Source organism: Amphiprion ocellaris, chromosome 10 (assembly GCF_022539595.1).
Source record: "Amphiprion ocellaris isolate individual 3 ecotype Okinawa chromosome 10, ASM2253959v1, whole genome shotgun sequence".
Classification (NCBI taxonomy): Eukaryota; Metazoa; Chordata; class Actinopteri; family Pomacentridae; genus Amphiprion; species Amphiprion ocellaris.
The window spans coordinates 29,522,106-29,549,202 of NC_072775.1; the positions used below are offsets into that span (position 1 = coordinate 29,522,106).

At 41.1% G+C, this 27,097-nt stretch overlaps 1 protein-coding gene across 17 annotated transcripts in view; it reads left to right on the forward strand.

The window, feature by feature from the left end:
• The window catches only part of LOC111574619 (supervillin-like), a 70,235-nt gene that overhangs the window by 20,559 nt on the left and 22,579 nt on the right, over positions 1-27,097 (forward strand). For 6 of the 17 annotated variants that reach the window (XM_055014164.1, XM_055014165.1, XM_055014160.1 and 3 more), the window contains 15 exons: positions 271-1,081; positions 3,027-3,110; positions 5,168-6,535; positions 6,962-7,132; positions 7,325-7,362; positions 7,465-7,526; positions 7,711-7,847; positions 8,121-8,201; positions 11,199-11,490; positions 12,489-12,554; positions 14,959-15,661; positions 18,432-18,951; positions 23,209-23,341; positions 25,975-26,031; positions 26,835-26,912. In XM_055014164.1, the coding sequence (XP_054870139.1) occupies positions 271-1,081; positions 3,027-3,110; positions 5,168-6,535; positions 6,962-7,132; positions 7,325-7,362; positions 7,465-7,526; positions 7,711-7,847; positions 8,121-8,201; positions 11,199-11,490; positions 12,489-12,554; positions 14,959-15,661; positions 18,432-18,951; positions 23,209-23,341; positions 25,975-26,031; positions 26,835-26,912 (4,601 nt within the window). The remainder of the gene's footprint in view (positions 1-270; positions 1,082-3,026; positions 3,111-5,167; positions 6,536-6,961; positions 7,133-7,324; positions 7,363-7,464; positions 7,527-7,710; positions 7,848-8,120; positions 8,202-11,198; positions 11,491-12,488; positions 12,555-14,958; positions 15,662-18,431; positions 18,952-23,208; positions 23,342-25,974; positions 26,032-26,834; positions 26,913-27,097) is intronic. The other 11 variants (XM_055014156.1, XM_055014158.1, XM_055014161.1 and 8 more) reach the window with 10 other exon arrangements.

A 27,097-nucleotide genomic window follows, 5' to 3' on the forward strand; every position in this document is an offset into this window, starting at 1 on the left:
TTCATGGCACCATAAGTGATATGTTTTGTTTAGAATAAGGTCACATTTGTGTCCTATGCATCCATATTTGTTTGCTTTTTCTTGCAATTCAGTTTTATTTCCTGCGAAGTCAAACAAATCAGAGCTTTTGAACACTGTACAGTGGGTAATTATGATTTGGCGGTTAATTTGGACAGTAGTTTTAAGTTGGAATTTGACATGAAGGTAGTAGAGTTCTTGGAAGTCAAGGAATGCTACTGATAGGTAATGGAGTATTTCTGTTTACCGCAGTGAGGCGCTACAGTCGAGAGGAGCTGGAGGCACCGCAGAAGCAGGTGTCGTCTCCAGACAGACCACCTCAGGTCAAAGGTGGTGTTGGCGGTGGGCGTGCAGAGCCAGTGTTGGTCTACGTTGACCCAGTAACATTAACCACCTCGTCGACACCCACATCTGGCCCTTCAGAATCCACCAGCCTCAGCTCGAAGGCCGAACGCATTGCCCGCTACAAAGCTGAGCGCCGCCGCCAGCTGTCAGAGCGTTACGGCATCCTCCTGGATCAGGAAGCGGACATTGATTACACACCGCGCTACCGCTCCAGGCATGATCCGGACGCCTCTGACCAACAAACTGCTGCCAGACGAGACAGGCCAGAAGTAGAGGCACCAGGGCGGGAGCCCAGGGTGCCGTATCGCTCCGGAGTGGGAAGGGTTTACATGAGGACTCACCCAGATCCTGCACCTGACAGCACATCAGGCCCCGCCCAGTCAAACCAAGCCCCTCTCCCCACTCAAGAAAGACCAAGCAGATTTTTGGAGCGGGAAAGAGCGATGAACATGGAGAACTACCGGCGCGGTGGGGCTAAAGAGCGCTCAGTTGCCTCTAGAAGCAGGACCCAGGACCAGCATCAGCCACAACAACAGCACCACCAGGACGCTGGCCACAAGGAGTCCAGTCCAGCCTCCACCAGGGACTACAGCATCGCAGCAGTGCCCAGTTCTCCTCGCACCGCCCGCCGAGCATCCCTGCCCTCCACTCGCTACGGCATCTCACCTGGGGATTTATTCATCGAGCAGCAGGCTCAGAGCATCCTCAACAGACAAGGGTAAGTTCATAAAATCTAGTTACAGCAATCATAAAATACATTAAGTCACGTTGTAGTTCTGCATCAAGAACTTTAAGAGGAAAATACAGCTAAAGTCAAAGCACAAACACTAAACATTTTTTAAAAAAATTTACAACATATCATTAGAAGTGGTATATTGCTGAATTATTTCTGGATAGTAATTGTGAAATTTAGCACTAATGTGTTACTGAAATGACATTTTCATCAGAGTCTAGGCATTTTGTCTCATAAAAACACACAAATATAAAACTGAAATACACTCTTAATGCCTGACATGCAGTAGAATCAAGAAAGCACTTTATAGACTTTTGGTTGTTGTGGTGTGACTTGAACTTTCCACACACTTTTTTTTCTTGTCAAAGTTATGAAAACATGTATAAGAATATCTAAATTCCTATATTCTGTATTGTATAATTTTTCTAAATTTTGTGACAAATTTATATTTTGTGAAGCTTCAACTGGACATTTTCTTTCCAGAAACTGAAATAAGGATAATGTTTAACCCTCTGAATCCCCAGAAGTTTCTAGACATTTTTGGCTCCTGTCACATTTTTCTTCACTCTTGGCTCATTTTTTAAAGCATATAAAACCCTGCACCTCTCAGGAAAACAGCGCATCCATGGCTTGATGTAGAGAGAACTCAAAAATATAGATTTTCTGCAGAATTACTTAGTTATAATGCAGTAAATTAAATAAAAAAATAAACAAATTTACATTTCTTTGATTATGTCTAATAGAAAAAAATGAGAAACTAGACATGTAAAACATTTTTCATGGGCCCACAAGTGATAACAAAATGGAAAAACATGACTCAATATAGTACAGATATTTGACTACAACATTTTTCATTTGTTTCCATACTTGTCTCCTATCTGTGCTGTGTAAGTACAACCTGCAGTTCAATCCAGTTCAAGCAAAAAGACTGCAATGTGACTGTTGGGAACAGCTGAGTCACTAGAAGCTTTTTGGTTGTGCAGATGAGTCTAACATTTTTTGGATTTTACAGAATCTAGGTGGATCAAATTGTTAATTTCTGGTGAATTTCTATACGAGTCATATAGGGTAATGTGATTTTGATGAAATGTTAGAATTTTAAGCTTAGATTTTGTTAAATTTACTGATGGAACAGCATATCACAGACATTGAAAATCCACCAATTTTTCTGTTTCTACAATTTTTGGCTCTAATAAAGGGTGTAATTTTGCCATTTTTTGAAAGGTATCATCCCTCAAACCTGCCAGCGGGTTTTGGAGTTCATACGTTTAATGAACAAAGTAAAAGCATTATTATATTGTAGCAAATTCATCAATCTGTGCAGTTTGGACCATTCACTGGCTGCTGATAGTCTGCTAGTTCTTCTACTCTGCCAATGCTGGGATCTTTCTAGACTGCGGGTCTAGTTCTGCCACGCTTGTCCTGCTCCAGTTTCACATAGGAAGGAGCTGTAGGGAGCTCATCAGGGAAAAGGTTGTGGGGTGAGGGGGGAGGTTGCAGGGTTGGCTTTTGGAGTGGATATGATTCCCCTACTTGCCCCAAGAGGTAAACCTGTTTAAACAGCAACTTGGTTCATTAGCTTAGCACTTGTCACTTTCTGTTATAAACTTGAAGATGCTACCACAAAAGGAGTGAGAATTGTAATACTTTTTAAGTAACGTAAATGAAGAAGAATTGGATTGGATTACGATGAGGCAGAGACATACTGTGCTGTGAGCTGAAGCTATATTTATGAGAGTTCGGACGAGATGCTTTTATGTTACATCAACTCATCATGTTGCACAACACAACCAATTTTAAATCAGTGACTCAGATGCACTAAAAGTAGTTGTGATTGTGATAAATGATCTGGCTGCTCAGTGCAGCTCAGTGACTGAAATGATCAGAAGTTTCCTTCACGGTTTGACTCTGTCACCACATCATCCTGTAGCCTGGCCGCCCTATCAAAGAGCGACTGGTCTCTCAACACAGACTCAGAAAGTGACAGACAGACAGTCGTCAGCTGGCCTTCCAGGTACTGTCCACTCAGGATGTCACGAGTGTGAAGACCCACCAAACGCCCGCTGTCCACTGGGTACATGTGTTTTACCTGGCAGCATTCAGACATTCACTGAAGTGAGGTTATGATCCTGATTTCAGCTGAAAGCTCAGCTTTTTTATGCATTATTTTCTTTTTCCTAGGGTATTAATGTGGAAAAAGAATTTAAAATGTCTAAAATTCAGTGTTGTCGATCCTGCAAATTCTAAATATTTTAAAACATGCGAGAACTTTTAGAAACATGTTCCTGGTGGACAAGCAGCTAACTCTTTCCTATACATCGACTGTTTAACTGTATATTATTATACTTAATTCCCTTATTAATTAGTGCCCCATTTAACAGTTGTTTGGTGTTTTCACTTTTCAACTGACAAACTTTAATTTCTAACTTAGACTCATAATTTAACCTTTTTCCATTCAAAGAGTCACCAGACATTAAAACTAATTTTCATCAGTTTTTCTCCAACTAAGCAGTTTCACATTAAAATTTCCTGTTTTCATAAATACAGTGTCACTGTCCTTTGCTATAGTGACACTCATTCGTGGTTAAATCTTAATATACTTTAAAAATCACGGACTTACTCTAGAAAAGATGATGCACAACTTGATTAAAGGAGTACAGTAACAGGAAACATGAGGTACTTGGCATCTCTTCTGTCAAATAAGTCTCTAAACACATCCAGAACTCTGTAAAACAGTCCATTTTCCCTCAGTACAATACCATCCCCAGCACCTACATTCCTGTTAAAGCAGTGTGGCCGTGTGTGGCCTGGTTTCATCTACAGCTGAGTGGTATTAGTGAACCGGAGCTGATGGGGTGATAACATTAGTCAGCTCCAGACCCTGACCCAGTCAGTCTCAGACCTGCTGACTCAGCACTTGTCAGCAAGATTGCACTCATATGCCCCCTCCTCAAATTCTGACCTTTTAACCAATGAAATTATATCTTGTACGGTGTCAGTGACATTGACAATGTTGTTGCATAAGACATTCATCTCCCTAGCTTTTGCACAAATGTCTTTTAATCTCCTGATATAGCGTTGTGATAAAAAGATGTCAGGAGGAAGCTTATTACGAGAAACCTTTGATTTTATCCAGGTTGTGCTGCCATTAAACTTTAAAGTCCTTGGGAAGTAGCCCAGCTAAGTGACCTAGTGGCTTGCTGATCGCCCTGAAAGGAGGACCAGCCTTTGAGCTGAATGAACAGGTGAAATTCATAGAGGCATGGCAAAAGTTAGTCAGACAAAAAAAATAAAACCAACATGCTGCCCCTGGACTGTACTCTAATGTATTTATGTCTTAAAAGGACATTCTGATCACTTTTGATTTAAAAGTCCAGGGTCTGGCACTGGCTCCAACTTCCTTTGTAGCCTTATCAGCTGGTGGTATTACTGTGTACTCATGTAGCACGAGCACCGTTTAAGTCCTTCGTGCCATGTCAGATAAAGAAGAGGTCCATCAATTATGTCTGGCTTAGTGGTGCACAATGAGATTAGTGCAACCTTTGGCTACCAAAGGTCAGGAAGATGGGGATGAAAATAGTTTGACTTACTTTTTTGGCATGGAGACATCAGAGAGAGAGAGAGACTGAGGGAAGGTTAGGCTTGAATTTAAAGCCAGGGCATGCTGCTACTTGACCTTGCCATACTAGTGAAGGATTTGGGTGCTGAAGTTGGTCCCATGATAGTCTTAAGGTTTCAACTTTTGTTCTATATGTTTCACAATGTGCAGTAGGATTTAGTAGGAATTAAATTGTTTCCTTAAAAATTAAAATACAATACTTACTGTAGGTTAGAACTATGGGTGTTGAGGTTGTCTGCTCTCCCAGCCACCAACACAACTATTGTTTTTGATATTACTACAATCTACTGTTAAAGATCAAGTTGGATAGTAAGCCTGTAGCTGCTTTTGGGAAAAAAAATCTTAATTTATGACCTCTAGACCAGCTTTTGTTGAGTCCTGAGTTCAAAAAAGGTTGTAGCTCTTTCATTGAACTGTAATCTCAGTGTCCCTTATGCATTCCTCTACCCAAGAATCCGAGTAAGGGAACGATTGTCCAGGGATGAATCTGCCCAGAGGCCCCCTGACTGGAGTCCAGACAGGCACCAGGCTAACAGACGTCGTACTCAGGGGAGCAATGCTCAGTATGCACCACAACATTCAGAACCTACTCAACAAAGGACTGTTCCCCAGCCCCAGCCCCAGCCCCAGCCCAGCCCCGGCCACCATCCTGCCCATGGGGAAACAGCCTACACTCCCTCCACCTCTGAGTACCAACACTCTGGCCCCGCTGTGGACTCTCAGCCCTACTTGGCCATGACAGCCCCAAGTGCCAAACTCTCTGGACCTCCTGAGGTACAACCACGAAGGAGGGTCAGTGCCGACCAAATCTATGCTTCCCACAGGGAGGCCAGATTGGAGGCCAAGCAGGCCCTCAAGGAAGAGGCTCATACGGAAGGCCTGCTAAAGAGCAGGAAAGCTGTGTTGCCCTCAGAGATTCGCAGAAGAGAAAAAAGTGTAGATGATATTCACAGGGGCCGGCATGAAGACATGGACTGGCAGAACAACAGCCCAGAAAGAAGAAGGATGAGTAGAAATGAGGAAGACTGGGATCGGGAGAGACCAAGGGAAAGAGGCAGGGAAAGAAATATTGAAAGGATCAGAGAAAGGGGTCAAGAGCATCTGCCCAGCCAGGATAGCCAAGAGGAGAGGTTATTTAGATCTATGCAACCTTCCCATACCTCTGTACGCCAGCTGATGAGGCAGCATCAATTCTCAGAGTCAGTGCAACATCAAGAGCCCCAGATCCAGCAGCCAGAGCCCCCAGCACAGCCACCAGCACAGCAACAGTATGAACCCAGAAGGAGACAACATGCTGCTCAGATTCAACAGCAAGATCCTCAAAGGCAGCATCAGTACGAACACCTGAGACAGCAGCAGGATATTCAGAGACAACAGCAGTCTCAAAGACAGCAGGAGTATGAGCTGCAAAGACAAGAGCATCAGAGTCAGCAGCAAGATTCCCAGAAAAAACAACAGCCCCAACTAGATGAAGAGTTTGAGGTTCAGAGGCAGCATCAACAGGCTGAATCTGGGCACCAGAGGTTTGACTCAGCTGTCTACCTCCAGAAGGGCTCTTCTTTGCCTCAGGCCAAACACAGAAGCCTGGAGATGAGTGGAGGGCCCAAACCCAAGATACGAACCAGGTCCATGTCAGATATCGGTGTGAGTCAGCACTCTGCCATGTATCGTATGGAGAGGGCAGCGGCCAGCAGAGAGGCACCCAGAACTGTCCCTGCACCAGGGATCGCAAACGGGGACATGGGAACCCTGGACACAAGGGTGTCAGTAGCACAGCTGCGACACTCTTATCTGGAGAATGCCAACCGGAAGCCTGAGTTGTAGGTCCACTGGCATGGGCTCTGTGTTGCATCGCTAAATAACTGTCTAACAATGCATTAGTAAGCTGCTATAAATAAATAATCCAGTTATGAGCCAAAAAATAATGTTTTACGTAATTCTGTGGCATGAAATGTGTCAAGGTGGATTTGTTTATTGTAGTGTCTGAACTAAATTTGTTTGTGCAAGTTAGCATCAGTTCTTGCAAGTTACACACTGCTGCTGCATGTTAGCATTCAGTAATTGCTCCTCACAATTGGGTGGCAGTTAAGTTGTGCTCAGTCTTGTATGTTTTTTTAATCTGTGTGCAGTTCCTGGTCAAATGTTAAACTACTTAAACAATTTTTTAACCAACCATTTTTAATATCATTTTACTTTTCCCTAATTGTTGTCTACGTCAATCTTTCCAAACCAATCACCAATAACAGTGAGATTACTAAAGTAGATCTCTCAGCTGTGGAGGTAGAGCCAGCTAGCAGCGGCGATCGGGAAAGAGGTACTCGGAGGCCTCGGCGCTACATCACCCCAGGAGACAGTCGAATGTCGGAGAGGTTTAGGACCCAGCCCATCACCTCTGCAGAGCGTTTGGAGTCTGATAGGTACAGGATTGGCTCCCTGTGGCGATCTGCAGGAGCTCTTCTGAACCATTTAACTTACAAAGAACAATACAAATTGAATGGGGTGACAGCATGGTTCTATGCTGGTTTTCAAGTCATGATAAAATCTAGTGGTTCCCCATTTTAACTAATGTTTTCAACATGCTAATGCTTGGTGTATATTCTTTTCTGCAGGTCCCGCCTAAGCCCATCACAACTACAGGATCCTGAGGGTAAGTAGGGTCTATGTATAAATGTTTCTTTAGATTTTAAAGACATTTCGACATTTAAATATAGAGATGGCCTGTTACATAGTTTTCTCTTGTCTTAAGTAGATGAGGAAAAACTGGACGAGAGAGCAAAGATGAGTGTGGCTGCAAAGAGATCTCTCTTCAGGGTATGTTTACTGCTTTATGTACATTTCATTCATTCACAATGTTGTGTACTTGCCTACTGTTTTAAACTCATAATGTTTAGATTTACAGCAGACAATGATGTTTGCGTACTTTCAGGTGCCAGATTTTATACATCCAGGTGAAGTGGGAGCTATAGCTAATAGTTTTACTAATATTTTGTTCCAGGAGCTGGAAAGGACATCAGATGGAGGCGTTCCCAAACCACGCTCAAGAAATGCTGCTGTTGAAAGACGTCTTAGAAGAGTCCAGGATCGAGCACACACACAACCCGTCACCAGCAGGGAGGTGGTCAGCGCTTCAAGGTGGTTCTTATTTTCATAGCTGTATTTAGTTGTGCACAATGTGACGATATCTGCCTTTTTCATGTCTTTCCCCACATTTCCCTTGGGCTTGTCTTCTTTTATTTTTTTTCTGCTCTTGTCTGTAATGTTCTGTTCCTCTTCTGTCTTCTCCCTCATTTTTACTTGCTTTCCTTTCTTTTTCAGTTTTTGACATTTTCTATTTTTTTTTTTTTTGCCAAGCTTTATCTGCTTCACACTTCTTTCCTTCTATACCTTCTTTTCTCTACTTTTAAGTGATCCTGCCACATCGTCACAACCTGTGGGAGTCCTCATTAATAGCCCCACAGTAGCCAACACAAGTGTGACTAGCATCAGGTGGGCTGGGCTGATTTCTCATGTGTGCATGTGTTGGTAATATACTTAAATAACAGACATAAGGTTTGAATGGTCTTTGTGCCCCAACTCCTTGTGCACTGATCAGCTACTACAATAAAACCACTGACAGGTGAAATGAATAACTTATCGATTATCTCATAACACTGGCACTTGACAAGGGGTTGGATATATTAGGCAGCAAGTGAACAGTCAGGTCTTGAAGTCTGTGTGTTACAAACAACAAAAATGGGAAAATATAAGGATCGAAGGGACTTTGGAAAGAGCGAATTTGTGATTTCTGTATGACTGGGTAAGCGATCTAAAAAAATGCCCGGTGTTGTGAGGTGTTCATGGGATGTAGTCGTTAGTAGCTTCCAAAAAGGGTTGAAAGAAAGACAGCTGTGAAGTTGAAACAAGTTCATTGGCCCCAAAGGAACATTGGGCCCACAAAAAAGATGCTGTAGCATAGTTACTAAAAATTTCAATGCTGTTAATGATAACAGAAAAGGAATTTGAGCATCAGAGGGTCCATGCCGAGCCCTGTTCACCACCAAATGGGCATGGGAGCATCAGAATTGGACCATGTAGCAATGAAAAAAGGTGGCTTGGCCTGATGAATCATGTTTTCTTTGACATCATGTTGATATTTACTTGCATGGGGAAGAGATGGCAACAGTAACGATGGAAAGAAGGAAAGAGTGTGGAAGCATTGTGATGCTCTAAGCAGGGTTCTTTTGGGAAACCTTGGGTTTTGGTATCTATGTGGATGCTACTTTGACATGTACCTCCTACTTACACATTGCTGCAGATCACATAATTCATGGCAGCAGTATTCTTTGGTGGGACAAGCCTCTTTTAGTGGTATAGTGTGCCCCGCCACAACAAGAATGGAGTAGTTTTAAGATGTAAAGAGTCCAAGATACTGAATTGGCCTCAAAATTCTCCAGACTTCAATCTGATTGACAATCTTTGGGATCCATGGAGGACCCACCCAACATTTGACAGGGCTTAAAGCACCCACTGCTACTGTCTTAGTGCCTAATAAAACAGGACACCTTCACATGTCTGAGTCCAGGGGTCGATGGTTCAAAGCTGTTGTAGTGACACAAGGGGGGAATGTGGTTTTAATGTTCTAGCTGATCAGTGTATGTAGTTGTGTAATACTTTGACCTATAGAATAGAATAGAATGTGCATGAAAAACACCCGAGATTTAATGATTTTTAGATCTCAAGCAGTAGATTGACTTCTAAAAATTTGAATAAAATCTGAGATAGGGTGCAGGACCGTTTTAATTAATTTAGTTTTGAATCCCCTTAGTGAAACAAAGTCCTTGTTTTTTTGCATCTTCATAATTTTTTATTAAATCACAAGGTAATAAAAGAATCAGAGAGAAATAATCTGCAATCCTAAACTTAACGTACTGAGATATTTTACTAATTGGATTCACTGCAGAGATTACTTTGCAGTTATTGTAAACAAAACTATACCTTGTGTGACATCTAAAATTATGACAGTTAAAATCTGCAGATTTACAGTATATGCTGTGATTACAGCTTCTCGCTAAGATGCATCTGCATTGTTGCTGAAATTTAGCGCCACGGCCAGCTTCTGACAAGAAGTGCACCTGTCTTCTTCTATGAATTCAGTATGTTGTGTTGTTTGTGGTGAACAAACCTGCATCTCCCTCTCCTGGTTGAAGTGTTGATTTGCTCCTCCAGATCACCTTTCCTTGTTATTTCTGCCCCTTCATGTGCTTCTCCTGGGCTGTGTGCACCTTACAGGGCAACGAAGCTGTAGTTTATACAATAACTCATTCAGTACACTCCATGTCCAGTTTCCAAGCATTTCTTCTGCAGCATTTCTCACATGCAGGTCATGGATATGAGTGAAGAAATGGATTACATTTCTTTAGAAAAGGTCAGAGGTTGAGCCAGTTAAAGCCTTCTGCATGTCTGAGTTCACGTGTCCTGCAGTTTGTTTACCAGCCAAGGTTGAACTCGGCTCACTGCTGGGAGATGGTCATAACCCCTACAAACATCCCAGTGCATTATATGATTATCTGGCATATGTGTGCTGATCTGCTTATGCCTCTGTTGCTGTGGCTGTAATCTGACACAGTTGCCACAGTTATTTACATATAGAATATTTGCATGCATATTAATTTCTGTCATATTTAGAGGATGATTGCTGTGTTTTTACTATCTTAAGACTTCTGAATAAGTGAGAATTTCATGACTTTGATGTTTTGTTTGAATAGATAACAGTTATTACAGTACAACTTGCACCTTAATTTCTATCCTCGTGATGCAGGAATGTGATGTTAAAGCCTGTTATTGGCTGTATGTAAAATGTCCTTGGCCTTCCATTGACATGTTTGTCATGCTCAGACATAAAAATATTATGGGGGTTGTTTCGAAAAGGACCCAAATGCAGACACCTGAGGACGGTATTAAAAAACAAAAGGCGATCTTGATGAAAAAAGATAAATTAAAAGCTTAGGGAGCTGGTAAAGATTCACCAAATTTCCAAAATGGCAACAAAAGCAAAGCAACAAACTATGCTGAAAGTAAAGTTACACAAAAGGCTTCAAAATATGAAATGTATAAACCAGAACTAGGAAAGCAACGTGAGGAAAACTGAGCAGGTAATGGGCAGGTGAAGACGAGGGAAGAAAAAAGATATTCTGGAAGACAGAACAGAACAATTTGGCAAAGACATAATAAAAGACAAGACTATATATGCACAGACAACTGATTGGGGAGACACGACACAGGTATTATGCAAGATACAGGTGAAACTAATAAATCAAAAAAGGAGGGAAAACTAACAAAGGGAGGAATGAAAATACACATGATACCCCGGTAAAGGGAATGTAAAATAAAACAGGAAAAATCTAACCAAAATCACAGATCATGACAAAAAATGTGCCAGCCTAGGAAATAACTTTTCATTTTAAATCAAATTGAAAGATTAACTTCTATCACCCACTCCAACAGCATTCAGGCCTCCTCTCAGCCAGGCTCAGCAGTCCAGGATCAGGAGAAGGAAGCTCAAGAGCACCAGAGACCAGCTCAAGCTTCGAGCTCTGGGGCAGAGTTAGACAGCCAGGGCCTTGTGTCGGATGAGCCCGACCTTTCCTCGCTCACTTTATCCGAGAAGATGGCCCTGTTCAACCGTCTCGCCCACCCCACGGGCAAAACAGCTGAGGGGGCTCGAGGAGACACCCGCCAGCGCCGAGCCAACGCCCGATTTCAGACTCAACCCATCACCCAGGGAGAAGTGGAGCAGGTACATTGGATTTACTTCATGTACTGTTTATGAAAGAAAAAATTGTAAACGTGTGGTGCTTTATAAGCATTTACATAGAAATAAATGTTAAATGAAATCACAAAAATGGTCAGATAAGTTATAGTTAATGATAATTGAGGAAAGGCATAATATTGAAAGGTTAGACTAGGAGATGCTCACAGTTCATAGCGTCACAACAGATGATCTTTTTGTCCTGTTTTTGCAGCCCAGACACATTTACTGACCTTAACAGCATTCATACTAACTGTTCAAACAAAATTGTGAATACAAAAAAGATTCAAATTACAGTTATACTTCTGTGCAGGCCAAGTGTTAGGGCTACAGATATCTGTGAATCCAAGTAATAGTAGTAGCATGACCAATCTGAGGAGTGTCTTGCTGAAATTTGTTTCACTCTCAAGTGAACCTTTTCAAACAGGGTAATTCAAAAGGACAGATGTGCAGAAGGTAGTGTGAAGTAGTTCAATCTGTCAATATAGCATGTAGAGATACTTGATTGTAAGAGCCTCTAAAGAACCCTGCAGCTCCAGACAATTCACTTCCAGGTCACTTACATTCTTCACAGTGAGTATTTTGTGGCACACCAGTTTCCCATGGTGCTTTGTGGATGCATGACATGGATCTCCATTCAGCTGGATGACTCTCACAGGTCACAGAGTTTGTTTTGCATATAATTTTTTAAATAAAGTCGCCTCTAGACGTCACAAATGACCGAGAGTTCTCATATGGGAGGCAAGAATCCAGTTTGGCTCTAGTGAATATGTATTTCTGTCCTTTTGCATAATTACGTTGCCTGTTGATGGAATTATTTCAGATCTATACTGTGAAAACTTCACCTAGCATGGAATTACATCTTTGTTTGATAACTCCATATAGTTATGTTACTGCAGCTGAGGTGCAAAGATGTTTCTTCTCTCAGTATAATAGTTTTACTTCATCGCCACTATGTTCTGAGTCAATAACTGTTGTTCACACAGGAAGCTGAGCTGGCAGAAACCTCTGCGGTGTGTAACGGTGACTTAGAGGCCAATCAGGGAGAACATGTAAGACCCAGGCTGCCTAAATGAAGCTTCTGATCGGTTGCATCGAGCCACTATTGATTGGTCCTGCTAGTGACTGGTGTTTGTGTCTTGATATGGTAGTGGCTTTTAATTCTCAGCTTAATAAACATGAATATTGGTGTGTTAGTTGTATGACTTGTAATGCAGCATGTAAGGAAAAGTTTAAGGTGCCTTGTTTGCTTTCTGTTGCTCATTTTTATTGATAGCTGCTTCTGTGACATGCTTGTTCATTGCACGGCAAGCATGGGATACTTGAATGCAAGCAAGTAGTTCTGGTTAGTTTACCCAGGCCTGCTTCCAACCTGAATAAACTAGCGAAAAAATCTGTTTATCTGGGGAATGAGTATGTGGATGGAACCGGCCATGATACTGATTGTGTGCAGAATTGTGTGAGGGTCAATAGCCAGACCTTGAATTGCAAACCAAATCAATTTGTGTTAGTATGGTGTGGAGCTTGGGCATCTTGAACATGCCTGCAAACTGCAAAAAAAAAAAAATGTTTAAACCAACGCTGCTAGAGTAAGTTACAGGAGAGAAGAGCCACATGGGCAATGCACTAATACTGATTGTAATAGTGATACTACTTTAACCCCGAGAACCCCGAAAAACTAGCCGACACGCATTCTTATCTTTTAAAAATGACCAAAATTACAGTATTTAATAGACCCAGAAACTGTGAAAATAAAAAGAATTGTTGGATTTTTAAGTTTAAGCCCTTGAATTAATTATTCATGACATGCAGTTCTGTCTGGAAAATGAACCGAGTCGAAACTTAAAATAGACCATTTCTATCAAAAGACTCTGTAAAAAAGAAAAATTCTGCCCTTCTTAGCACAGCCGAGAAGCCATAAGTGACTTATCTGCAACCAACAGTGACGTGACGAAAAATTCAAAGCCTTTTCGGTTGAACTGCAAGCTGTGTTTACTTAGAGCAAAGACAAATGTGGCGATTAAATAAGAGAAATTTACAGGAATATATATTATTATATAATTTTAAATCAAGCAAACAAATAAATGCGGCATGGCTCAAAAATGATTTCCCGAGGAGCAAGTTGTACGAAGATACATTCAGTATTGTGAAAAGACGTTCCAGAGCTGATGTGCAGAACAGTGTGAAAAATGCACTTGCAACAGACCAAAAACATACCTTTTGCACCAAATAGATTGTGGGGAAAAAAAAGAATTCTGCGTTGCGTGGTTCAACTGAGAAGTAATTAGTGACTCACCTGCGACTAGCAGTGACGTGACAAAAAATTTAGGGACTTTTCTTCTAAACTGGACTGAACTGCAAGCTGTGTACAGAGCAAACAGGCAAAACATATGGAAGCAAATGTTTTAAAAAGTAAATGTAATGTTATTTTTTTTCCAATATTGGTAACACCTGGAGGCATTTAGGGGAAAAAAGTAGATTCCAGCTTTCTATTTTTTGTTTTGTAAAGTAGATAGTTAAAGATATTCAGCTTTTTTTTTAAATTATGTATGGCATGAGAACTTTGTTATACTGCATAAAATAAATTTTTTGGTTCTCGTTTCTTTTAGCCATGGTTGTGCTGTTTCTATAGAGGTGCAGGACTCTATGTTGCAGTGAAAAATTTGCTAAAAATGGAACAGGAGCAAAAAATATTAAGAAGCTGTTTGGGATTCAGAGAGTCAATGTTGTGTTTTTCTACCCTTTAAAGCTGTTTTGAATGTAAATAATACTTTCCAGTTAAGTAAATAATAAATGACTCAGTGTGTTTTGCCAACATAAGAACATTACTGATTTCTTTGTCATTCTTGGAAACTATTTTGTCATTTTTTATTAAATCTTGCCTTCATGCACTAGATGTAATTTATATTTTTAGATTTCCAATACAGTGATATTTGCTGCATGATTTGAGTTCTAGTTTCGCACATCCAACTCTACCACTTAGTTAAGCCAATAGGAATATGTTTTATTCAATTTTGTCACCCAGACATCACTGCAGTATCTTCAATGAACAGACAATTTCATCAATTTTAAAAATCAAATGTTAAGTTGAGTAGTAAGCCGGTATGAACACAAATAAAAGGAAGTTACTAAATGGCATCCAGGTAAAATGAATCTTCAAACATTTATGAATGGTTTAGTTTTGATGTTTAGCTGTGGGTTCCTGAGCAAATTACAATTTTTTTGGCTTTGTCTGCTGCTGTTTCTACCTCATCAATCTGTCTTGCCTCTTTGTCCACCGTTTTCATTCTTTCTTTCATCCATCCATTAAACATCACATGCCTTCTGTAACACCCACACATCCCTTTATTAATCTCTAACTTTCCCCGCTCAGTTATATTTAATCCATCCCTGCAGCTCTTCTGCTGTCATTCTGTCCCTCCCAACTTTCTGACATGACTCCTGCTGTTCTTGCAGCTGAAAAATGGAGGCGAGATCAAACTGGAGCCACTGTCAGCCTCCCTGGTTCGATCCGTGGCAGCTGTCACCTCCCAAGCCTCCGTCAGCACGGTAACCGTGGCGCCTGGCAGCAGCGGAGGCGGAGGCGGCGGCGACGGTGATGGTCCCCGTCTGGGGAAGTCCGCCGCCGCCCCCTACATCCCTGCCCAACAACAGGCATCTAGCAGCACCGGCTTCCACCAGGAGAGGGCGCTGAGGTATTTCTCCATGACCCAGAGCGGGGACCCAGGCCACCCTGAGCCCGAGCCCACCTCCTCCCCTCTCCTCATTGAGAGCCGAGAGAGAGCGGGGGCCCCTCCTGCTCCCACCTCCTCCGCCGGTCACAGGCAGCAGGGGGAGGCGGTGGCAGCGGCGGAGGAGGAGGTTAGGGGGAGACAGCAGGGAGGAGCCAGAGAAGACAGCCAAGGCGGCAGCGTTAAGGGGAAGCCACACTCAGACGACAGGCAGCAGCATCACCAGCCTCAGCACTCCACCGAGCTCTCGTCGTGGAGGGGAGAGTCTGAGCCACTGCCCAGCTGGAGAGACTCCCAGGAGAGCCGGGAGAGAGCAGAGGGAGGTGAACGAGGAAGAGGAGGATACCTGAGAGAGGCTGCAGCAGCTCATAGTACCTCCACACAGGAGCAGGAGAGGAGCAGCGGCTGGAACAAGGCTGGCATCTCAGGTAGGAGGCTTCTCTGGTGACTTCAAGAGGGAGAAAAGGTAGATGAACAGATAGAGAGAGGAATAGAGGAGGAGAATTGGAATGAAAAGAGAGAGGAAAGAAGTGACAAAAAGACAAAAAAAGAAATGTCTAGGGAAGGGGCTGTTCTCATTATTCTCATTGTCTTATGCAGCGTGCTCCCACACATGATTGCTTTTTGCCGGCTGCACACACTTGTCCCAGCTGGGGGTATTTGATTTGGCTGATACAGAAAGCAAGAGAGAGAGAGAGAGAGAGAGAGACTATGAGCGTCAAGCAGAGAGAGAGAGAGGCGTCTGAGGCTGCATCTAATTAGCATATTTTTCCATGAATTTACCTCATGGCTCCCTTTGTCTAGAAAGAGGAAGCCCTTTCCTGTCATGCTGTTTGTCAGCCAGACAGACAGCAAAAAGGTTTTCAGATGGAGCCCTGTATGTGTGTTCACTGCCGTGGCCTATAAAAGGGGCTGTGGTCCCTTTGCAGCACATTACGCCTGTGGCTGAGCTGTGCACATACTACAGAGAAATGGGCCTGACCTGTTTTTTTGTGCTAATGCAGAGTGTGTCCAGGGGTGGTCTTTTTCCGTGCATGCACAAAAACAGTATCGGAGAGATGAAAGCACTCAGAGTGTGCAAGACAATTGTCCGCCACTTAAATGAAGCAGGTAGAGGACAGGATGGACACAAAGGAAGCCTTGTCTGTGGGCTATATTCCTATTTAGTTCTGCATGGGTAAATCTTCAGTAAAGTACAGCCCATTATACCGTCTTATCATGAGGCTGGCAGGACTTTCACTGACTTGTTCCAGTTCTCAGGGGACTTAACACTACATGCCTGATAGCCCTTAAACTGACCTTAACAAAAGACAAGTAGCAGTCTTCCTAATGGGGACCAGACAGTATATTTATCACTGCAGCCTACTCAGCTGGCTTCCAAAAAAAAAAAAAAATACTAATCATGTTTCTTTCCTACAAAAACTTCTGCATATGTGCATGCATGTGTTTTAGGGATGAGCTCTGATTACACACGGGGATTTATGGTAATCTAATATGTGTGTCCATTAACTGATGCATGTTTAAACCTCCAGACACCCATACTTTATAATCATCAGGATAATCAGTCTGTAGTTGTCAGCATGATAGTGTGCAAGATGGCCGTATTTTATCAATATCTACAAAAACTTTTTTTATCTGTTAAAAGGTGTTTCAGGATTGTTTTTCTTGGTTGGTACATATAACAAATTCCAGTTTCCTGAAGGTATTGCAGGAGCAAACTACTGTATGTTGTCAGAAAACCCAATTTAGAGACAAAACTATGAAGTAAAATGGATGCCATGGAAAGAACAATTTGGCCATTTTTGCTGCCTCTAGCTGTAAAATTGAAAATGGAGCAACCCTGAATACACTGGCAAAAGATTAAAAATCATTTAGTTCTGCAACCACACATTTTAAAACAACCTGACTAACATTTCTTCGACACACTTGTTGACTTTAACTTTAAAGCAGGATGACGTACAGATTTAAGATGTGACCTCAGCAGAAACTCTTATCGCAGCAGCTTTGAACTGAAAAGAGGCTGAATTAGTCAGATTAACTCAAAACACAGAAAATTGTTCAAACTTTAGCAAAATCAATAGAACTCTATAACATGCTGTTAATGTTTAATAGCTAGGTTAGGTATGTAATGCAGAAATCAGCTCGTCCTGGTCAAAAAGAATATTTCAGGTATCCACAGCATTCTTCTTCAACAGTTTTACCCCTTACATGTATGGATGTTTCTCCTTACAGATACAGTTCAGCTGCATGTGTAGTTTCAATCCCAGTTTTAGATATCTGCAATTAAATTATGAATAGCCCTAATTTTTGTTTAAGATAGCGTTAATTCCCCTCAGTTCAAGATAAATGAATAAGGAATTTGCACACATTATAAACTGGAATTATCACTCCTCAAAATGTATTTATAGATATCTTGGATTACAGCTTTTGACTCAGCGAAATGACGTTGTAGATAACTATTGTTACGCCAAAGGCTACAGTAAGTGGGAGGCAGAGGCAGCTTTCTATTCAGACCACCTTCTGTCAGAGAAGCCTGAAGCTGAAGTTCTAGTAAATTTTGACCACGAGCCTCTAAAGAACGAAGCTCTCGTTCTTGACAAACTACTCACTGATGAGTTCTTACTGCTACACAGTATTCTCTAACACCATAGTTTGTCACCATGGCTGCTGCTTGCACTGTTTTAATACTTTTTTGGCATTATATCCAATCAGAAGCTTCGCATGAACACAACAAATTCAGACTAGTCAAAATGACATTTAAGATATCTGTAACTGTTACTTTGATGAATCACATCATTACAGATTATGGATTACAGATATTTGTGTCATTTTGGCCAGTCAGAATAACATTATAAACACCTAGAACAGAAATTCTGACTGTTCACTGTGTCATTATGACTAGTCAAAGAGATGTTGTTGATATCTGTAATTTTACTCAACTCATCTGCCTGGCATTACATCCTTTAAATCCTTGTAGCATATTAACTTATACAGTCAGCAATAATGTTGCTTTCATCAAGGGCAGTTTCACTTTTATAGAAAACTGTGGAGAGATCTGGAAATATTAAGTTCTATTGCATTAAAACACCAAATTTTGTTGTGGGTTTCATTTCTCTGATCATATATTGTTCATTCTGACAAGGAAAAGTTCATCTCAGACATTGTAAATTTATGATTGTGATGCACTTTCACTTGTAGACTTGCCAGATCATCCATCACCACTGAGGCCTCTCATCGCTAAAGTGTCATCTAGGACAGTGTCCCACGTTTCAAACAGCCAACAGCAGCAGCAGCATACCATCGTCCAGCCTCCTCAGACTCTTCCCAAACCCTTCACCCAGCAGCCTCCTCCAACCCAGCCCAAACCTCCGTCATACGTCCAGCCCCAGCCCTACTCCCAGCCGCCACCAACATACCCCAAACCTTTCACCCACTCCCCGCAGACCCAGCCCAAACCTCAGGGATTCATCCAGCCCCTCCCCAAACCTTACCCCCAGACAGGCCCCCAGACTCAACCCAAGCCCCAGGTGCCTCCACAGACTCCGCCCAAACCTCAGTCGTTCCCCCAGGCGCTGGTCAAGTCTCAGTCCCTGCCCCTGGATCACAGCGAGGACTTCAGCAGGCACAGTGTCCATTCTGGAGATCTGCTATCCCCAACGGAGTCCGGAGACCAACTGTCTGACGGCATGTCCACCAAACAGATGTCCATCAAGGAGAGGTGAGTGGCAGTGATACCAGTAATGTACTTGCTATATATTCCAATGTTTTTCTATGTATTTGGTTAATTTGTCACTACATATAGCGTGACAGTAAAAGGCAGAGCAAAATGACAGCATGACAACAATTTTGTCATTTGAAACCAAGTTCAACCCTCTGAACTACAACTGATTTCTGTGTATTTTTTGCTTCTGTCACATTTTTACCCACTGTGAGCTCATATTGTACTACAACATAAAGTCCGTTACCTTTTTGGAAACAGTACAACCATGACTAAAAGTAGAGAGATTTGAAAAATGTCATCTGTACCATATGACAAAATTCTTGTGCCATAATTCATAAGGAAAAAAAATACAACAAGCCTGGGTGAATTTCTTTGATTATTTATTTTAGAAAAAGAAACCTGGAGTGAACATATATACTACTGTTCAAAAGTTTGGGGTCATCCAGACAATTTCATGTTTTCCATGAAAACTCACACTTTTATTCATGTGCTAACATAATAGCACAAGAGTTTTCTAATCATCAATGAGCCTTTCAACACCATTAGCTAACACAATGTAGCATTAGAACACAGGAGTGATGGTTGCTGGAAATGTTCCTCTGTACCCCTATGTATTCCATATATTCCATTAAAAATCATCCGTTTCCAGCTATAATAGTCATTTACCATATTTACAATGTCTAGACTGTATTTGTGATTAATTTAATGTTATCTTCATTGAAATGAACTGCTTTTCTTTCAAAAATAAGGACATTTCTAAGTGACCTCAAACTTTTGAACAATAGTGTATATTTAATCATTTTTATCTGTATTTGGTTAATTTGTCACTGCATATGGTGTGACATTGCAGGCAGAGCAAAATGACGGCATGACAACGAGTTTGTCATTTGAAACTGAGCTTAACCCTCTGAACCCCAGCTGATTTCTGTGTATTTTTTTGGCTCCTGTCACATTTTTACTCAATGTGAACTCATATGTTACTGCAATATAAAGTCTGGCACCTTTTCAGAAAAAGTACAACCATAACTAGAAGTAGTTATTATAATTATAATGCCATAATTCATTTAAAAAAGCCAAAAAAGGCCAGGTGAATTTCTTTGTTTATTTTACAAAAATTGAAGAAACCTGCAATGAAGATATACAAAACTTTTCCAAGCGGCCGCCGGTGTTAACAGCACTGGGGAAAAAATAGTGGCTCCACATACTATTTCACTACGTTCAATTTGAATTTGTTTACAGACTTGTCTCCGAACTGCTTTGTGTAAACGCAGCCTACAGTTCAGTCACATGACTGTTGGTTACAGTTGAATCAGTCGTGTATTTTCATTTGTGCTGAGGGGTTCAATATTTTTAGTTTTTACAGAATCTGATTACTGCTGATGGTATATTTTTGGCAAAATGTTAAACAAGACGTGTATAATTAAGTGATTTTAAATGAGAAAACCCACTTTTAAGCTTAGATTTTTCTAATAACAACTGCATATCTTACATGATTAGTTCAAGCACTACTATAAATGGTTAGAAATCCAACCAATTTTTTCTGTTTTCACAGTTTCTAGCTCTGATAAATGGTCTCAGTTTGGTGATTTTAAAAATATAGCATGCCTTTCAAATCTGCCAGTGAGTTTTGAAGTTCAGAGGATTAAATAGTGCCACAAGTAGACTGGACAAGATTCTGTAGCTTTGAATTATTATCAAGGTCCAAAACTAACAAAGTTTGTCAAGGTCAGTGGCAGAAGTTACAAAAATCCACAACAAAAGAAAATGTGAAATGCTCCTATCCAACAAAAAGGCAAATCATAATAATTAATTCTAATTTATTCTAAATAACAGCCACATTACACTGATGTCTAATAATAGTCAGCCAATCAATAGAAAATTGAAATGAATGAGGTGTTCTTTAGACCCTAATTCCTAGCAAGCTGGTCTAGTCAGGTGTTATTCAATTCATAAATCTGGTTTCCACTTAGAGCTCAGCTCTTTACAAGCTGAAAACTGAGAAGTCAGCAAAGATCACACACTGACAACCACAAAAAAATAATTTTCAAAATGTTTAATGAGGTAAAAATTACCTTTTCAGTCAAGTGTAAATTACCTACGACTAATTTCTCCAATATTTACAAAGAAAATGTAAAAGTATTCAGTTAATCCAAAACCTGCCAAAACCACGAGTTTAACAGCATTTTGGAGTTACAAAAAGGTTAAATAAGACACTGTAAGTTCTCCAATAAATAAACTGTTAAATTCTCTTTTCTCAAGTGAAAGAAAAAATATGTATATAAAGGCCAGGAAGAGAAGCATTGAATTAATCCTACACTTGCAAATCTACAGACATTGCTAAACCTGGATTTCATTCACAATTTTCAGGGTCCAGTCAGAGCTCGGCCCTCAACAAGGTTAAAACTGAAATGTCAGCAAAGATCAGACACTGACACATCATTTTTTTGCTGGCTGAGCCAAAAGCATCTGTCTAATAAATTAGCAGTGTTTGACAGAATCAGGTGTAAGTCATTGCCTGTCCTTCCTCACGGTATATAGGTTTGTTTAACTCTTTAGAGATGAGAGATTCATTTTTAGCATCGAGAGAGCTGCATGGACTGCTAGTATCCTCTGAGACTTACAGATTCCTCCCGATGCCCTCATTTCTGCCCTGTCCACGCTCAAGCAGCTGAAATGATGACATACTTTCTTTTACCCCTCGGCCGTCAGTTATCACAATCCCCCCGCTGTCTTCCGAGGCCTTTTATTACAGGCACGTTTGCTGGCCAAGGAGCAGAAATCTCTGACCTGGTTTTTCACCCATGAAATAATGAATGATAATAATGGAAACACTAATACATGAAAAAATCTTCATCATTTCAACAGCTTTGTCTCCATTCATTTTTAGATTTTCTGATAGTACATTACAGCAACTGTCATCAGTGAGTCTAAAATTAACTCCTGTGAAAAAAACACAAGCTTCAAACGTCTAAAGCTTCATCCTTGAACCAGGTGACTTGACTCAATTTCAGTGAAAGATTTGGGTTTGAATGGGAAAAAACACTCAGCTCGTATGCAATATTTTACTTTTATTTAGATGTAGAGTGCATGGTCATGAAATAATGTGACAGAAAAGTGTCTGATTCTTAAAAATGCTCCAGTGATGTGAAATCTGGAATGAAAACATGATTATAGTGGAGATTTTTAAACATTTATCATGCTTTCTGTTACGGGTTCAGTGAGGCTCAGGTGCAGGGAATGAGGAAGGAGACCCAACGAGTCTTCAAAACAAGGTTTATTCACAAATTCAGGAAGCGCCAAAAACCACAAACATGTCCGGTGGACCAAACCGGAAGTGACGCCAAAAAGAGCGTGAACAGAACAACCACAGCGAGGGTTCCCCTAGTGGGCTGGCGGAGTATAACTAAAACAAAAGAGCTGACCCACGTTAGGTAACACCTAAATAGGAAAGCTAAACAGAACTAAACGCGAAAATCAGAAGGACCAGATTCAAGAGTAACAAGAGCCAGGCTATAACTGGCGAACGATAATCTACGCTGGTACTAACAGCGGACGCAACAGAAATTCAAAACTCAATAGAAATCCAAAAGGCTATTAAGCGAGCAGGAGTTATAATACACACAGACATGCAAGGACTAACACTAGATAATTCAGATTCACCAGTCTGGAATGCTCGTGCCCAGGGACGGCATGAGTGGATGGGGAAAATGAGGGGAGGACTGGTGTTCGGCTGGTATAGGGAGTAGAACATGGCTGGCAGGTGTACTGGAGGCTGCGGTGACAGGCACGTGGTGGTATGGTGGCTGGAAGTGGCGGAGACTGACCAAGTGGATTCCGGACAGGAGTGGTTGGAGTGGTTTGCGGCCTGGTTTCTTGATCCGAGTGCTGCAGGAACAGGTGGCACGAACTGGGGGAATCCAAACTAGGAAAAGCAACAGAAGAATTACCAAGGGATTATCGACTTTAGGAGACAGAATATTCTGAGTGAAGACTAACTGTCGATCCTTTACGGTCCCACACGGAATGATGAGTTGAGTCAGGCTTTATTGTAGAGACAAAGGCTTCTGATTGGCTCGGCTCCACCTGTTCCTGCTCTGCTGCCGCTGATTACATTCACACCTGCCACCGCAGCCCTCATGCCAGCACACCTGTAGAACACAGAGAGGGAGGGGGAAATGGAGAGCCCTATCTAACGCCTGCTTGGGGCAGGCCTGACACTTTCAGCTGTAAAAATTTTTTTTTCCCTTTTGTCAGAGTGGCACTGCTGAAGAAGAGTGGCGAGGAGGACTGGAGGAACAGGATCAACAAGAAGCAGGAGGTGGTTAAAGTGGCGTCCACCGAGCAGCAGGCTCAGCTATGGGAGACGGAGCAGACCTCCCAGAAGAAGGTTAGTTTTTTACTTAAAACAATAGATAACTCACAGTACAGTTACTTTCCTAATAGCCACACAGCACAGAAACATTACTTTTTTCACATTTGTGGCATCAACTAACAAAGAAGTCATTTGTAACAAGAATAGAATGCTTTTTATATGTAAATAAAATAAACAACCAAAAAAATTGTATCCCACCTTACCTCAAAATTTTACTCAAAATACTTAATTTAAAGCAACATCTGTTAACATGAGTTTTAAAGATGGAGTCTGTGATTCTGGGAGGTTGTTGATATTTATCTACTTTGCACATTTAGATGCAAATGAGTGACAAATTAAGGGAAAAACCTGAACTCTTGGCTCTGTTATTCTGTAGGGGGCATTTTGGGAGTACTTGGAAGTAAGGGTCACTGCTAATTAATATAAAGTTGTTCTGTATGATCAGCTTTATCCCATGATGAAGCATTTTTATGCTGATGAGAGTGTCTCCTCCAGAATGACAATGCCAACATCCACAGGGCATGAAGGGTCACTGAATGAATTGATGAAAGTGATATGAATCGTATGCTGTGGCCCAAAGTCACCAGATCCTAACTGAGCACCTATGAAAGATTTTTTAAGACTCTGTCTACCACCTTCAAAAAAACTAAATAAAGGAATATCTTTTAGAAAATGGTTTCCATTCCTCAAATACAGCTCCAGAGACATGTACAATCAAAGCCAAGGAGCATTGCAACGGGTCTGGTGGCACAAAGTGGCCAAACACCTTACTAAGACACTTTATGTTGGTTTTGTCCATTAACTCTTCATCTGTAGTTAGTATAAGATGAGATGACTTGAGATAGCATAAGATGACTTGAGATAACATAAAATACAATGAGATAACATAAGATGAAATAAGATAACTTGAGATAATGTCAGATAAGATAACCTGAGATGACATAAAATAACTTGAGGTAACATAAGATGAAATAAGACAATTTATGATAATGTCAGAAAAGATAAACCGAGATAGCATAAAATAACTGAAGATAACAAAAGACTAGCTAAGATAACATAAGATAGTATAAGATAACTTAAGATAACGTAAAATAACTTGAGATAACGAAAGATAACTTGAGATAGCATAAGCTGAGATAGCATAAGCTAACTTGAGATAACATTAGATGAGATACGATAGAACTTAATGTTCCAAATGTGCCTGATTTTACTCTTACTAATCTCTTTCGCTTCCATTTACCCATAGTTTCCCTCCACCTCCCTCTGCCAAGCGTGCAAAGTGCTAATTGGAACAGCATTATATGGATCTGTCCAAATCTCTTTGTTTCCAATTTACAGAGTTAGTGCTGTATACAAACATCACATTTATTGTCAGACACTTAAAGGCTAGCCGACCATGTGGAGATATTCGCTGAATGTCGCCAAAGGTGTATTGGGTTAGAATCTCAGACTTCACCTTTAACTCTGTCTTTTCAGAAACAAAGTAATATGTGCTCTACCACCTTCCCTCTTATTTAATCAGGCTTCTTCACTTGCCTTCTGGATTTTATTCAAGTCAGACTCATAAACTAATCGAAATGCCGGTTTGCCATTTTGTCATACGTTTTGGTCATATTGGCTGGAGTACTTTCTGTCTCCCCATAAAAACTATTTCTAAACGTGTTCTCGTGAATTTGTCTCATAGGTCATTGTCCTCGTTGATTAAACTTTGTTGACATTTTGATAAAACTGTAATTTCCTTAGAAATTCTGTATCAGCTGCTAGTTTATGTTGCAGTGGATGCTGCTGTAAAACTACAGTTTTCTGAAACCCCAGCAGTCCTGCTGGTGAGTCATGATCAATTTGAATAATGGTGAAATCAATGGAGATAAAAATCAATCCAAGGTTGAAGATAAAACTGAATTTCTCCTTACATTTTGATGTTCACCTTCCACTGTTTTCCTGCCACAGCTATGTTTTGATCTCGGCCTATGCCTCTGAATAGAAATGTAGTTTTTTTCAAACATATTACACTTGTGGGTGTTCTAGTTCCCCCAGTGCCACATTTCACTTCTTATCCTTCATTGTTACCATGCCAGCTCCTGTCCCCCTGTCCCTCCTTTAGTTAAGTGCTTCTTTCATTCATTCCCTTTGGTCCATCCGTTGTTTGAGCCCAGCGGTCCAGATCATTGCAGCATCCAGCCCCTCGTAGACTGTAAACACAAAATCGTCTGCTTGCAGAATTAGCAATCTCGGCGACTGGGAATACATTCTCCTTTTTTATGAGATCAGATTTGAGGAAGCTTCAGGCTAAATTTCACTTAAATCCCAAGAGATAATAACTTTAAAAGCTTATTTTGCAGTGAGAAATATTTCGAGCATCTCTTATGTGTATTTATATGTATCTCTGCTGGATTAAACGGCAGCTTGAGATGAATTTATAAGCTCAAAGGATCTAATTTAAGGATTTAGGACTGAGGCACTTTAAAGGAGTTCTTTTCTGCAGCTCATCTACTTCACATTAGTATTCTGAGGGGTGAAACTGCCTGCTTAAACCCTGGATGGTAATCCTCCAGGCCGTCTCACCCCTAAATCCATTAGCAACAATGGCCGTCACCCCTCTTCCCTCTCTCTCTGATCGAGTGCTTCCCCTGTGTTTAACCCCTCAGGAGGAAGGGGTGGTCGCTCAGGACTACTCTGCTGTGTCTGTGTCTGAGCAGCTGTGGGTAAGACCTGATGGCAGCCCTGAACCAATCAGCTTTGCGTGGGACCCTCGTTGTCCAATCACAGTGTTGTTTGATTGGCTGTTTGCCGCTTCTCCTGAATCTGCTGCTCTCTGGGTGCTTTTTATTTGCAGGCTTTAATGCTGCTGTCCAAAACAGTGAAACAACAAAAGATTAAATAATATTATACTTACGTTTACAGCACATTTATATAGCCTTTTTCTTGTCAAATATTGGATTATTTAAAATGTTTAGACCCCTGAAATGAGTTTAAGTAATCTGACAGTGTAAAATAAATCAAATCTTAGTTGGAGTCTTCACAACTCAAAGAAAAACTATATGTAGCCTTTAATGAGGGGCTGTGAATTGCTTTTGTGCTGTTTAAAAGAGTCACAGGCCTAAGAAGTTGGTAAAATTTGCTTTAGATGCAGATATATTTAAGACTAACTATTGCTTAATGCACCTCTGAGTTTTAAGCTGTCATGTGTTTACGGCACAGTGGCTTTTTGTGGCTGTTACAACTTGCAAAGTACCAGCAGGAAAATGGCTTTTGCTCTTTGCTGCTTTGTTACTAACTGTAAAAATGTACTCGTCTGATGGTCTTAGGTCTTTCCCCGCAATGTAATTAACATTTTTAAGGCTTTGCTAATTTCTTAAAGATCATAAATGGTTATGCTGGCCTTGGGTTCCTCTCCTTTTGCATCCATCCCTTATCTTCCTTCATCTGTGTGTTCATTGTTCCTCTTCCATTTCCTCTTCCTGTCCTTTCCTCTCTTTCACTTTTCTGTCCACTTCTACATCCTCAGGAACCCGTCTTCTCCTCCACATTTTCTCCCACTATCTCCCTTGGCCAAAAGTGTCAGTATATTGAGCATCATAGTCAGGTAAGGACATGTATCAAGCATGCTCCAATGGGCAGCATGTACTGGAGATGTATCTTTCTTGCTTGGTTTGCAGCCAGCCGTGTGAAGGATGCTTTTATTTACAACACGAGTACATTTCGGTGTGCAGCCGTCGCTTCCTCTGAGGACTAAAGTAGATGATATAGCCATGCACTTAGCATGCTTGA